Here is a 14,255-nt window from a genome sequence, read left to right on the forward strand (position 1 = left end):
ATCAGATATGTCTTTTGCAAATATTTTTTCCCAGTCTGGCTTGTCTTCTCATTCCCTTAAAATCCTGATTGAGTTTTTAAGTTATTCTGCATTATTTTTCACATTGTTTATTAGTTTTCAAATTAGTATTTGCATTTGATTCTGAACATAAACGTTTCTTTGTACTGCTTAGCTGAGCAGGACTTGAAAATTCTTCCAGCATTGATTTGTATATGTAAATATACTACAACTATATTCTAAATAGGGATAAAACAGAGGCTGAGATATCTAGAAAGTTTGAGTGGAGTCTCAAAACTCTAGTGGTGTTGGAAATCATTTAGAGGGAGAGCAAGAGTAATTGAGTGAAATTTGGATTCTCTACCTTCGCCTGCACACCTTCACCTGTATAAACATCAATAACTTAGAACAATATAGGTCTCTAAGGAAACACGATTTTATAAATATCTTTTTAGCTTTTCAGAACAAGGCCATATGAGAATCACTCAAATTGAGTTCTAAGCCTCAACGTGGCTGATTTGCAAGCATCAGGTTAATTAAAGTTTAGAATTAAATGTGTTTCAGAAACCGATGGAAATCAAACCTCCTGGAAGAATGTTTTTGTTCATTATAGAAGCAAACTCTGGGTACGTATTTCTAATCTATAAATTATCTAGAGGGTGATAGAGGGAAGAGAGCCATAGATCTGCTCTGTACTTACTGATGCCTTGGAAGCAATATCCGTGATAGTGCAGAAGACAGCCAATTAATGGCTTTTGTGGTTTGCTAAATGCCTGAGTAAAGTTGAGGTGTTTAATAACCACAAAAGCCCTTTACTGCCACTAGAGTCCTAAGACTCCAATTGCAATTCATATTCTCTACCAGCATTAAACCTGGTACAACAAACCAAAGCATAAATCTCTTTTTAAAACATTCTCTTTCTCCTCAAGAGGGTTTATTGATACTATCTTTTAAATCTGCTTTTTTTAAATTTCTTTTTGTTTCTCTCAGTGACTTTACAGTAAAGAAACATAAAATAAGATAGCTTGCAAAGCACAAAAAAGCCCACATTTGAGTATGTGTTTTGTGAAGAAATTATTATACAAATAGTCAAGGATGCAGCCACATTTCCATGTGCACATGGCACCCTAATCATTTGTACTTGGATTTGACAGTAGGAAAGTAAAACTTCGGTAGCCTGCCCTCCTCTTTATATCCACAGCAACCTTCTTCATGAGAAAGTCTTGTGGAGACACCGTGGAGATTATTTAGTTGCATCATGACAACCACTTCCTCATTTTCCAGATATGGAAACACAGCCAGAAATGACTTTTTCCAAGGCACACAACTGGTTTATGAGCAAAACTTGAATTCTGGCCTCATTCCAACCTTCATTGTTTCATGTCTGGGCTGCTACAAAAATCCCCTACGGTAACGGGGTTTCAGTAGAAGAACTGAGTGACGTCTCTCCGACTCCAATCCCTCATCCAGGTTTCTGAGTCCTCCTTCCAGAGCCCATGGCGATGCCATTCTGTGAGCATTCATAGTCTTGAGAACACAAGGCTCCAACCTCCTAGCCTGCATTTCTTCCAGATACTCTTCTCCTGTCTTCCTCAGACATGAATCTTAGGAAAATGGGATTATTGACTGTTTCCTAACTCTATCACTTTTCTGGCATGGCTTCATGCCTTTAGACATGGAAATCTGCCTGGCTTGTTCTTTTTCACCTCTAACTAACAAATGTCCACCTCTCTCTTTTTGATCCCTAGATGGCTTCATGTAAAGGTATTTATTTTCCCTTTTATCATTAACAGACTATGTCTTTTGTCTTTTGTCTTTTGTCTTTTTTCTTAAGCGGGGTTCTTAAAGATCTGCATGTCTGCCCGGAAGACAGGCTACCCACACAGAAGAATCACATCTCACCTTAAAAAAATCCCGATTTAAACATGCCCCTTGTTGACAAATAATATTTGGTTTCCTTTTTAGGAATAGAGAGAGACAAGAGGGACACGCACACTCACTAGCTTTTCCATCTCCGTGGCGACATCACAAGCGAATCAGCTGTGCAGAGCAAAAATCTAGGAGCGACATTTGAGTCTGCTTTTTTCATAGCTCCCCATATCTAATCCATCAGCATCTCCACCACTTCTGTCTCCAGATATATCCACAGACGTCCAGAGGCTCTTCCGCTCCACCACACTCCATGCTGGTAGTAGAGGTAGACGCCACTACAGTAATGTCTTAACCCTTCTCCCCGTTTCCACTCTAGTTCCATTTTAATCCACTCTCCTCACAGCAGCCAGAGTCTTCCTTTTAAGATATAAAACTGGTTATTTCAGTGTCTAGTTAAATATTACCCAGCCCTTCTATTATATTTAGAATAAAGCCAGGAAGAACCACCATGGTCTAGCCCCTGCCTGCTCATCTGACCTACTGTCACTCTCTCCCTTGCTCACTAAATTCTTGATATATATATGCGCCAGCATTGTTTGTGTTCCTGAAAAGAGGCTCAGCTCCGTCCTGGTTCTCTGCCTTTGCGTTCCAGCCCCCTGGCAGGCGAGTGATCCAGATCCTCGCATCACAGGCTCCTTTTCCTTCAGGTCTCAGTTCCAATATTCCTGCTTCAGAGACTGTGACTGTCTTACCATCTAAACCAGCTCCACAGTCCCTCCATCATCACACCCTGTACCCTTTTTCCGTAGCATAGGACTGTCTGAAATGAGCTTGCTTATTCCTTTGTTTGCTTTTTTGTGGTCTGTTTGCCACATTAGAATGTAAGCTCAATAAGGGCTCTTATGTTTACTGTATCCTAAATACCTAGAACAAATATATAAACAAATAAGCATATTTGTTATATGTAATATATATGGTTTTAATATATTTAATAATAATATATTTCTTTACTGAAAAAAGCAAGAGAAGAGTCCCAAATGCTCCCTTCTCAGCTCTTGGAATTCTTGCCACATTATGTGTGTACAGATTCAATGAAAACTTGGCTTTCTGCCCCCAGCACTGGGTGGTATGAGCTTGTGCTGATATGCTAGACCTTTAGAACAGAATAAGAAGCCCACCTTCAGGCAAAGGGCAGGAGCATTGTGGCCAGTATCTAGATGTTGCTCGATGCTGCGTTTTGTAGGAAATAAAGGAAAACTGAAGCTCCTTCAGCTGATCTCCACCTTCTGAGAGTCTGTGATGTCTCTCATTGGGATGAAAAAGCATCAAAGTATAGCCATAATGACAGAGCATAGAAATAATGTTGATGAATCCCAGGGCATGGTCTTTATAGAACGATTAAATGATTACCTTATTCCAATCAGAGTTTGCAGAATAAATTTTAAAAATGAGTGGAGAAGGGGGTTAGAGAAGGATTGTGACCCAAATGCTAATTCCTGATGCCGCTTCTCCCATGTCTTTGGTGAAAGGACTTGGCAGACACAAACTTCTTGGTAGGGAGGCTGAATGGTCTTCAAGTACCTGATATTGGATGTGATTCCAAGAAAGCAGGTGTTACCTTTACTCTGGGAGATGCAGGTTAGAGGGGGAGCAAATCCAAAGCCTGAAAGGAGCCTTAGAAAAGGACCCTTAATCCCATGGTTGCTGAGAGGATCTGGTGGTCTGCAGTGTACCTCTTCGATAACATGCCGAATAGGATTGGGCCTGACTACCTGCTATGTATGTTCTTGTGTAGAGGAAGGAAAGGGGGGCTGCACAGAAACGTCTTACTCACTAGATCACCAGTTTATTATAAAAAGGTGTAACTCAGTAACAGCCGGATGGCAGAGAGGCATAGGGCAAGGTGAGGAGCTCCCGTGCTCTCTCCAGGCAGGCCACTCCCCCAGCACCTCCATGTGGTCCCCAGGCTGGAAGCTTTCCCAACCCTGTTCTCGAGGGGTTTTCTGGAGCTTCATTACATAGTCATGACTGATTAAATCACTGGCCATTGGTGATTTATTCAACCTTAGGCGCTCTTCCCTCCTGGGAGTGGAATTTAGGGTGTGGGACACTGAAAGTTCCATCCCTCTAATCACGTGGTTGGTTCTCCCAATCACCAGCCCCCATCTGGTCATCACCTGAGGACCAAATGTATATTTTTCTTGTAAACCACCATATCATATGTTGACATTTTTTTCCCTTTGTTTTCAAATATTTGTTTCACTGTATTCCACTCATGTCTCTCAACAAGTCCGTTTCTTCAGTTCCTGACAGTGGAAGTAAAGTTTTTCATCAACTGTTTCTTCTCTCCTTTCCTGATATCCAGGAACTGGAACTCTTCACTTAACATCCTGCACCCGAGCTGGATACTCTCATTTCTTCTTGCCTTTGCTCGTCTGCTGTCCTAGAGTCTCCTTTCCCATCTGCCAAGTGATTCTATTCTCCTCTAGAATGCTGTTTGAAAAGGTGGCATTTTAATTATTTTTAAGGACGACTGTATCCTGATTAAAATTCAGGAAGAATACTATAATATAAAGATTTTTTTCTTTTCTTTGGTGAGGAAAATTGGCCCTGAACTAATACCTGTTGCCAGTCTTCCTATTTTTCCTTGAGGAAGATTGTCCCTGACCTTACACCTGGGCCAATCTTCTTCTACTTTGTATATAGGATGCCTCCACTGCATAGCTTGATGAGTGATGTGTAGGTCTGCGCCCAGGATCCAAACCCACAAACCCCAGGCCTCCAAAGGAGAGCACATGAACATAACCACTATGCCACTGGGCCGGCCCCCAAAGATATTTTTTTAAGGTTAAATTTGGAGGAGACTAGGAGCTGCAACCCAGATAAAAGGATAACTTAAAAAACAAAAAAAGACATGCACAGAAAATTTTATACTCTTTTCAAAGAGCTTCGAAAAGTCCCCACGACCAAGTAGTTTGTTGTTTTCCCGACTAAAAGGCACAGTCTGAAGGAATTGTCACAGCATTTTCGTTTGGGAGAAGACAAACGACAACTCCAGGAGGAATTTTCTCATGAGCCGTCTGCATAGCTCTCCTCAGATGATACTTTTCTTTCTAAAACAGAAATGTAAAATTAAACATTCCTTTAATCAAACAAAACAAAAAAGTAGCAACTACTAAAAACATTAGTATAATAATGGGAATAAATTGTCTTTTAAACCAACAAAAAGAATCAAAGCTGAATTGAGCACACACTGATTCAGAGGGCATTAAGAAGGCTCTGTACTTGCCCAGTTATTTTATTGAAATGATGCTGGCTGTTACATTTCATGAGCAAGTGTGGGGATCTAGTCGTCTGTATTCAACTTTAGCTCCCCCCGTTCAGGGACTTTCCTCAGCTGCGTCCCCAGCACCTGCATCAGTGCCTGGTACTCACTTGCCCCTTAAAAATACACTGAATAAATAAGACGATGATTTATTTTAGCAAAATTCCTTTAGGCACTTAAAAAAATCTGGCTGGTTAACTGCATTACTATCTTGAATATATAAATTTTCCCTGTCTAGGGGAAGGCCTAGAAAATCACTCCCCTGGGCCATAGCCTATCAACCTTTTTCATGCACAGAATTTGCGTTCTCCTCCAAATGTATCCTTATTGTGATGATTTCTTTGTTGTCAAGAATTTGAGCCCATTGTTTCACTGTACCAATAACTACCATCAATTTTGTGTTAACCAAGAGTTCATTTTTTATACTCATAAATTAAGGTAGATATAATATGTGAAAGTATGAAATTAATGCCTAATTCAACTTAAAATGCATATTGAGCTCCTGTATGATGTGTATAGTGAGTTGCCAAGAAAATTTGCTGAAGAAAATGTAGTCATTTTGACTCTACCTAAACAAATGGAACTTAGTATTTTTAGAATAGCAGCCCCAATCTCTCATATAGTATTATTTAAATATTTATCTACTGCCCTAAATCTAACCTGAGGTCGTGGCTGATTTTATAAACTAGGGTGGGTGAAGTTGTTCACCAAATACTGAGTCCTTTGTTACTTTGTTGCTTATTCAAAAGATCCTGTGTCTTAGAGCACATATGTCAGTGGCCAGTGTTTACTAAGGTAAAATAAAACAAGATAGAAAATAAGCCTTTCCAGTAATCCTGCAAAATATCTCCAAAGAATCTCTATAGTTATCATCTTATTCATTGATGATTTTTATATAGTGTGCCATATGACTTTAATAATGAGAAAAAAAGAGAAAATGTTCTTGAGTAACAGAAATTACCATCACCAGCAGTTCAAGATACAAAGTCTACAATATTTTTACTTTGTGACATTCAATCTCCTTTGATGAATAAGCTTCATAAAGCCTTTATATAGACCTTATGCAGAGTCATTCACCAAACAGATTCTTAATGAATCTTAATTGACTGTTCCTTGACCACATTTTCTTAATGGGTTTTTCTGGTCCCAAGCGTGGGCTGATTAAAACTCACCCTGTGTTGGCTAAGAGATGTTATCTAATATTCTATGATGTTTTGCTAAATAATATCCAGCACAACACTATTTGTTTTCTGAAATAGCTTCCTGCCCATTCCAGTTCAACTACACATCTGATATTGGCACAGGACCCATTACTTCCTGCGTTTTCTTGTTTATTACTCCGGTGAAAGTGTCCTGACCTGTTTGTAGGGGCTGAGGAAATCCCAGGTCTCTTTGTCATGGCTCAGACGGGTTACCGTCTGCATTTCCTTCTCCCCTGATGTGGTCTGACAGTCTTGGCATTGGTAGAGCCAGATATACGTTCTCATGCTACCAGTGGTAATAAACACAGTTTTAAATGTGCAGCCCCAGTGCCTTCGGAGTCTCAGAGGAGGGAATCTGGCAGGAAAGTGGTCGCTTGCTGTGCCCCCAGGTAGCCTCTCTACACCTGTCATTACCTGGCATCTAGACGCAAGTGAAATAATCTTCTCAATTTGTAGCTGGGCAAAATGCCATCATAACAGATGGACATGAGTGTCCATAACTGAGAAATTGTGCATATACATTAGATATGTGGACTATGAGCATGAGTCCTTTCGAGGAACATCCAAACATCTGTCTGCTCTGAGCTTTTGTGTACACTGTTTACACCATACGCCGTCACAGTGGGAGGGCCTTGTCAGAGATACTAAAAGAAGCACTCATGAATTTCATGAAAATTGTTTTCTAGGGTGCATTTACCTCACCACGGGCAAAAGAAACATATAGCAAGTATTGTGAATATCTCTGTTACAATTTCAAGATAGCAAATTTTAAGATTTGATTTTGGTAGCCAAATAGCAAGATTTTTGGACCTTACAGGAAAAATAAAACTAAAATTTGGATCCATTCTAAAATGTCATTGTATGATATGCAAGTATTATTCAAGCCTTGATAGTTTCGTTTAAAGGTTCACTATTACTTATTTGAATCCCTTCCGTCTGAAACCAAAGCTGCATATCAGACCAATCATCCTTTTTAAAGCCACTTTGTAACTCAGCTTGCAAGGCAGAGCACTTTTAGTGTGTGTCTGTTTCATTTACTGCAGGTGCTCCCCACAGTGGTAAAGCATTCTTTATTTTTCGAAGTGTGGAATCTCAGTAATTTCGCATGCTCTCTAAAATAATATTAAAGTTCATCCATAAGCATGACTTTCATTTTTTTCAACAAGAAGCTTGTCTTCATAATATGCGTAGACCTTATTTTTTAAGTTTTGGAACATTGCAGTTTTGCATACAAATTAAATACATATGTTAAGTTGTATTTTATTATTTATTTATTTAAATGACTGGAAATTAACTTTTTATTTTTGTTCCTTCTGAGTTGTCATAACTTTTTACTTTTCTTTGTGTCTTATCAACTTTTTCACGTGCCTAGTTGATTATTTGTCTGTCTCTATCTCTTTATCTCTCAAGGGTCTTTTAATATTAAAGTAATATGAAATAATACTACAATAATATCATGAAAATACAAATTATCATCATTGATACTTATGTGCTTTTCCTTTTCGATGAATATCTGTGTTAGCAAATTGAGCACAAAAATTACAAAGGCCATAAAACTACCACCACCCATCATATGTATAATGATTTTACGGCTCCAGAATCTTAGAACTCAGTACTTCTCAAATGAACTAATATGTAGTAGATTTCTGATAAGAGAACATTTGCAAGGGAAACTTGGACTATTTTGTTTACTCGTATAAAATTTTATATATGAAGCATCAATAACACATGCAACAATTAAATGTTCAGCAGGATGTTCTGGCTTCAGGTAGACTCAGGTACTAGTGATGAAAGGTTAATTCACAGTTAGATCTGTGCTTAAGGAAGCACAGGAAATAAGCACTATAATATAAAATTACAGACTTTGGAGTTTAGAAAATTATGTTTATATTATAAAAGTAATACACAGAATGTATTCAGTCTAAAGAATATTTACAGTTTCAACTATCCTTACCGTTGGGCATTTGAGGAACTTCTCTTCTGTATTTATTTGAAACATTTAGATGCTTCATTTCTATAAAGATAGTGGTTTGTATATTTTGATTGTCTAATTAGAAAAACCTGAGTTTATTAAAATACCTCATCATTTAACATTTAATGATCCAAATATTGCAATTAATAAGTCAACTGATTATCTTTATTGATATGCATTTGCATTAAAAGTGTAATTAGAAAATTTCGGGGCCGACCCCATGGCGCAGCAGTTAAGTTTGCACATTCCATTTCTCAGTGGCCCAGGGTTTGCCGGTTCAGATCCTGGGTGCAGACATGGCACCACTTGGCAAAAGCCATGCTGTAGTAGGAGTCCCACGTATAAAGTAGAGGAATATGGGCATGGATGTTAGCTCAGGGCCAGTCTTCCTCAGCAAAAAGAGGAGGATTGGCAGTAGTTAGCTCAGGGCTAGTCTTCCTCAAAAAGAAAAAAAAGAAAATTTCTGTAACTTTACTCCCCCAACCCAGATCTGAATTTCTAAGATAACACTTGATGCCTCTTTGTCTATTTAGACTTAAAGTCATCAAGACCATATATAAATTATCTTGATTAACAGCCAAACACACTAACTAATTGCACACCTTCCTCCAGATCTTTATTTCTTCATTCCTTTCTTTCTCTGGTTAATGGGGTTATTATGCTTCCAGCCATTTCTACATCTAGAAACTTACTTTGTTCCTACCTTTCCCAATCATACCGCAGACTTCCCACTAGAGTGCTCTCAGATTTATTGTGGTTGTCCACATTCTCTCTCTCTTACTTCACCTCACACCTGCACACACTAGCCTTTTCATTGTTGCCGCTGTTCATCGGTGCCAACAAGAATGTTCTAATCTCCAGCCCAAAATATGGATTGTGTTTGTCCACTCCATGACTCTTTCATATTTTCTTATTAAGTGAAGTGTTAAAAAAATTAGCATACAATTTATTTTCTTAAAAGATAGTGATTCCTACCCTTTTTGGTTATCAGTAATCAGTTGCATGTTTAATTTGTGTATATATAACCATCTTTAAGAGTATGGCAAGCAGTAGTCCAATTTAATCAGCATAAGGTGTATTGAATGGAATAGGCTCCACCAGCATTAACATTAATGGATTTACCAAAGCTGTCAGCTTTGTAATCTTAGGAACTTGATTTTGTCAACACTCTGCATGTTAGCTTGGATCCTTCAACAAGCAGATGCTAAAATGGTATTGAACATGTAAGGCTTTTATTACAGAAATGCTCTTGTGCCAAAAAATGAGGAGGGAGCCAAGGAAGAGTGGAGAGCACTTGCAATATAATATCCGACCCAGAGGAAAGAGAGATGAAAGCTCCTAGACTTCCCTGGTGCAGTGACGTTAAAGGAAAGTCCAGCAATGCTGTCCAGGAATCCCTGAGGCATGATTGGAGGCGTCCTGTGACTCCAAGAAATGGGCCTATTTTAGCATCTTGACCACAGTTGGTCATTGGCTGGGAGGAGCTCTTGGGTAGCGCGGCCTTGGGAACAATAGGATTTCAGAACACAGCAATTGGGATTCTCAGTCAATTACACATGTAGTTAGAAGTCAGCATTGTCTTGGCCCCCAAAGCCCTGGAAGATGATCCATTTCTTAAAACAGAGTGTATCTAGCTAAATTCATGAGAAACTTGATTATATATCAACAATAGTTGTTTAGCTGACACCAAGAATTAACCTGCAGTGTCAACTATTCATCTTAGTAAGACTAACAGATTGTCCCCATAATAGCGGATTTCTATCTAGGAGCTGAATTCCATTCTGCAGTTGGATTGGTGAGCATAGACTCTGAATAAAGAGATTTAAATGGACAGTTCAAACTTTGATGACACTAGGTTATGACATTCAGTCATATTTCCCTACATACCAAAGCTACACCTGCCCCAAGAAACATGCAGATCACACCTGGGCCTGAGCACCCTCCCTTTGGACAGGACAGGAAACAGCCTGCTGAGGTGTGCCTCTCTGACTCTGGTCTCTCGTGTTCCATGCTGACCAGCCCTTCTGTATGTGTTAGCTTTTACACAGAAAAAAACACCACAATACTGGCTTAACACACCAATTTCTTATTATTATTATTTATTATATTTATTATTATTATCCACCAGTTCTGGGCTTGGGCAGGTGATTTTTCTGGTCTTCATCAGCTTGACTGGGACTGGATGTGCTAGCATGGTTTCACTCATGTCTGTGGCCTCAGATGCGATGACCGGGAGGGAAGGAATGATGGGAGCCTCTTCGCCACATGCTCTCTCATCCTCCAGAAAGCTAGCCCAGGCTTCTTCCCCTGGGGGCATAAGAGTTTCCAGTGTCAAAAAAAGACAGGCTCTGATATGCAAGCACTTTCCAAGTTTCTGCTTTTGTCATATTTTTTCTTGTCCCATGGACTAAGGCAAATCATGTGGCCAATTCCAGAGTCGGTGTGATGGGCCCTATTGAAGAGTATGAATGAGTATGAATGCACAGATGCCTGAACAAATTTTCAGTGACTTGTTCAGTAATTTCAGTAAATAGTAACTGTTCAGTAATAGTAAAATTGAGAATTGTTCTATCATGCCATCTGATTAGTATGTTTCTCCTCCTCTCTCTTTCCCTCTTCGTCCTCCTTCACCTCCGCCTCCTCGTCCTCCCCTTCTTTATGACTACATAATGACTCAGACTACGTCCACATTGTTCCATTTTCTGATTCTGGCATAAAAATATTTATACTCTAAAGTAAACTTTTACATATACTGAATTCAGCTGCAATTTATTAATTTTTGTCTCAACCCTCAGTATTGCCAACAATGAAAATCTCTCTCTTTTTACAGTTTATAAGGATTCTGAGAGTACATGGGTTTTCAGATAAGAAGCTACAAAGACTTCCTTTCAAATTAGGAATATTACATGGAAAAGTTATGGAATTAATTTTTATTTTAATGGCGGCTAGTCAATTCACTCAGAAGTAGCAATTCATCACATTTCCTGTTCCTAATAAAATAATAGATGTGTTTATTCTTCAGTTTGGTTGTTGTTTAAATGTGAAAATTAACAGGCAGAAATTGAATAATATATGACTTGTTAGAAACTGTAATTTTCTGCTGTATAGCTCTTCTCTTAGCCAACCAGTTTGAGCCCGTTATCACTATAATCAGGTGCTGAAGAGGATAAACATGAAAGCAGCATGTTAAAAATAAGAAAATAAATGCTTTGGAGTGACTAGTACCTTTGCTTGTAATCAAGGCAGTATTTGGAGCATGAGGTAAAGCTGCATTAGAAATCCTTGTAGGCTCAATGCATCCCTACCATTTTCTAGACAGAAGTACATGGGTGAGTGGACACAGTTTTCACTTAATATTACTATGACGCACACATGCAGAGCTAAACTGGCATCATTTGGTGAGATGATAGACTTGTTTTCTGCACCCACAACTAGGCCTCAAATGTCATGTCTGTTAGCCTGCCCTCTACAAATATTTCTAGTCTCAACTCCTAGACTCCTCTCCAGCACTAGAAAATCCACTAGAGTGATTTCACTTAAACATATGTGTACTGAAAAAGAACTTCATCAAATTGGCCATTTGGCAAAAGTAACCAATTACTCAGTTTTGTACTGTTCAACCAAGGTGGGGTGTGTATGTGTCTATGTTAGTAAAATGAGAGACAGGTGAGACTGTCGTTTGTTTTTTGAAGATAGCACTCATCTTTAGTGACTCAGATCCACTCTCTTGTCCCACTGAAATGACTGTTACCTTTCCACACTGATGAAGGATAGAGATTGTCTCTTTGACTGAATCTCTGGTTATTACTGTGTAATTTGCCTTATGCTATGGCTACCACTTTCCATCAGCCCAACGGTAGAACACATGGGAAGTTCCTCATTCTTAGACATTGCCCATCAAATTGTTTGGTTGGAACTCACAGCTTACCAATCATCTGAAACTGTGCTATCTTTATTTGCACTTCTTTATGGTTTTCACACGGTACCTACTTAGGGACTTGAGATTGCCCCTTTTCAGTTTATGCATCAGGAGATATTTGAGTATCATGCAATCATTCATAATCTACACATATTCATCCCAGTAAAGTTGCTTTTTTTAGTAATCCTCATGTTGACAGTCATAACCTTGGTACATCCCAAGATCTTGTTCTATAGTGCCGTCTTTCTTTTTCTGGGTAACACATCAAGTGATATCCCAACAAATCTCATCTGATTTCCTGCTGAATACTTCCTTGATAAAAGAAGCAACTTCAATTTCTCTTTATAAAAATAGGAATTTAAAGTATATTCACTTTTTCATCATTTTGGATTTTCATATACTAGGCTCCAGAAAATAAATGGAAAATTTCCTTTCTAACTGTGTTTGTTCAGCTCTAAGAACCCCATGCCCCATTTTAACTCATCAGGTCATGTTTTTTCTTCTAGGACTACAATGATGAAATTCGTCAGGAACAACTACGTGAATTGTCTTACTTAAATGGCTCAGAGGACTCTGGTCGTGGCAGAGGTATTAGAGGCAGAGGGATCAGAATAGCTCCCACAGCTCCTTCAAGGTACATTAGTTCATACTTGGAATAAATTAACAACAAATGAGGATGGCAGTCCTTTGCTGGCTTGCTCTGTGTCATGATCCCAGTTAGGAGTAAACAACAGCAGCATCAGCAACAGTAACCGCCACCACCACAAAAGCAATACAGCAAATGTTTATAGAGCACACAAGAACTTTCGTAAATCAACTCGTCAAATTCTCCGTACCAGGGTTAAGTATTATTTACAGCTGAGAAATTGAGGTGCAGAAAGGTGTAAGGAATTTGCCCAAGGGTCACACAGACAGTCTGACTCCAGAATTCATGGTTTGAGCTCTTAACAACTATCCTAAGAAAATAAGAAGAGCACACCTGAGACTTCCTACTCTTGTGCCTGTCCCCATGATTGGGACATCAGATGATACAGTCATTTGCCTTGTTGAACCAGGATGGCCTTGCACACGAAGAAAGTTACAAATTTTGTTTGTGTCTTAAGTGGCCCTTGAATTGAAGTAGTCTTGCCAGATAGGTAGAGAGATAGGTGATGACGACAGAAAGATAGATAGATAGATAGATAGATAGATAGATAGATAGATAGACAGATAGAAGATATTTAGATAGATAGGTAGATGATATATATATACCGCCAGTCCAGAAAGCCAGAAGCAGAATTCTTGCATGGCCGATGCTAAGAGTATTTAAGTTCAGTTACATTTGACTTTGCAATGTCCTTGGTCATCAGAGAATTTTATTTGACGTCAGTCACTTTGCAAAGAAATTGGAATCTTTCTGCATCGGAATTTGCTTTGTAGAATTCTGAATTTGTCAAGCTTTCAACAGGAAGCCTTGCTTTGACAAGAATTAAAGCAGAAAATACTCATAGCCTTCACACACAGACAATGTGATTCAGTCATTGCCTTCACCCTGTTGTAGTTGGCCTTCAACTCTCTAAAGGACATCAATCTAGAATATTATTTCTTACATTGCAGAGAAATCATCTTAAGAGATTCTAAAACACTTTGCTGGTTCAATTTATTTATTAAATTATGCCCCAAATATTTTTAACCATCACTGTCAAAAGACAGCTGTTTTAATATTTAAATCATAAACATCTCAATTTCACACTTATCAGAAAAAAAAAAGTTAAGAATGATGAATGTATAACCTGGGCAATAAAGATCTAAAGGTAAAACATGCCAATTCTGGAAATTACATTTGATTAAAGGAAAAGCTTTTGAAAATGTTCTAGAGCTTATTTTTTACATTTTTATCTTAAAAAAATAAAAAACATAGCTTTCTAGTGCTATCCAGGAACATTTATTTATTGCTAAAAATTAATGTGACATAACTTTATTTTGTGG

The 14,255-nt window shown here is 38.5% G+C and overlaps 1 protein-coding gene across 4 annotated transcripts in view; it reads left to right on the plus strand.

Moving 5' to 3' along the window:
• KHDRBS2 (KH RNA binding domain containing, signal transduction associated 2) overlaps positions 1–14,255 on the plus strand; it is a 560,070-nt gene that overhangs the window by 323,524 nt on the left and 222,291 nt on the right. For all 4 annotated transcript variants that reach the window (XR_011504916.1, XR_006532064.2, XR_011504917.1 and 1 more), the window contains exon 5: positions 12,794–12,921. Coding sequence is in view for 1 of the 4 variants with exons in the window: in XM_014860065.3 (XP_014715551.1) it covers positions 12,794–12,921 (128 nt within the window). In the remaining 3 variants the exon portion in view is untranslated. The remainder of the gene's footprint in view (positions 1–12,793; positions 12,922–14,255) is intronic.

This window comes from Equus asinus, chromosome 8 (assembly GCF_041296235.1).
Source record: "Equus asinus isolate D_3611 breed Donkey chromosome 8, EquAss-T2T_v2, whole genome shotgun sequence".
NCBI classification, from domain to species: domain Eukaryota; kingdom Metazoa; phylum Chordata; class Mammalia; order Perissodactyla; family Equidae; genus Equus; species Equus asinus.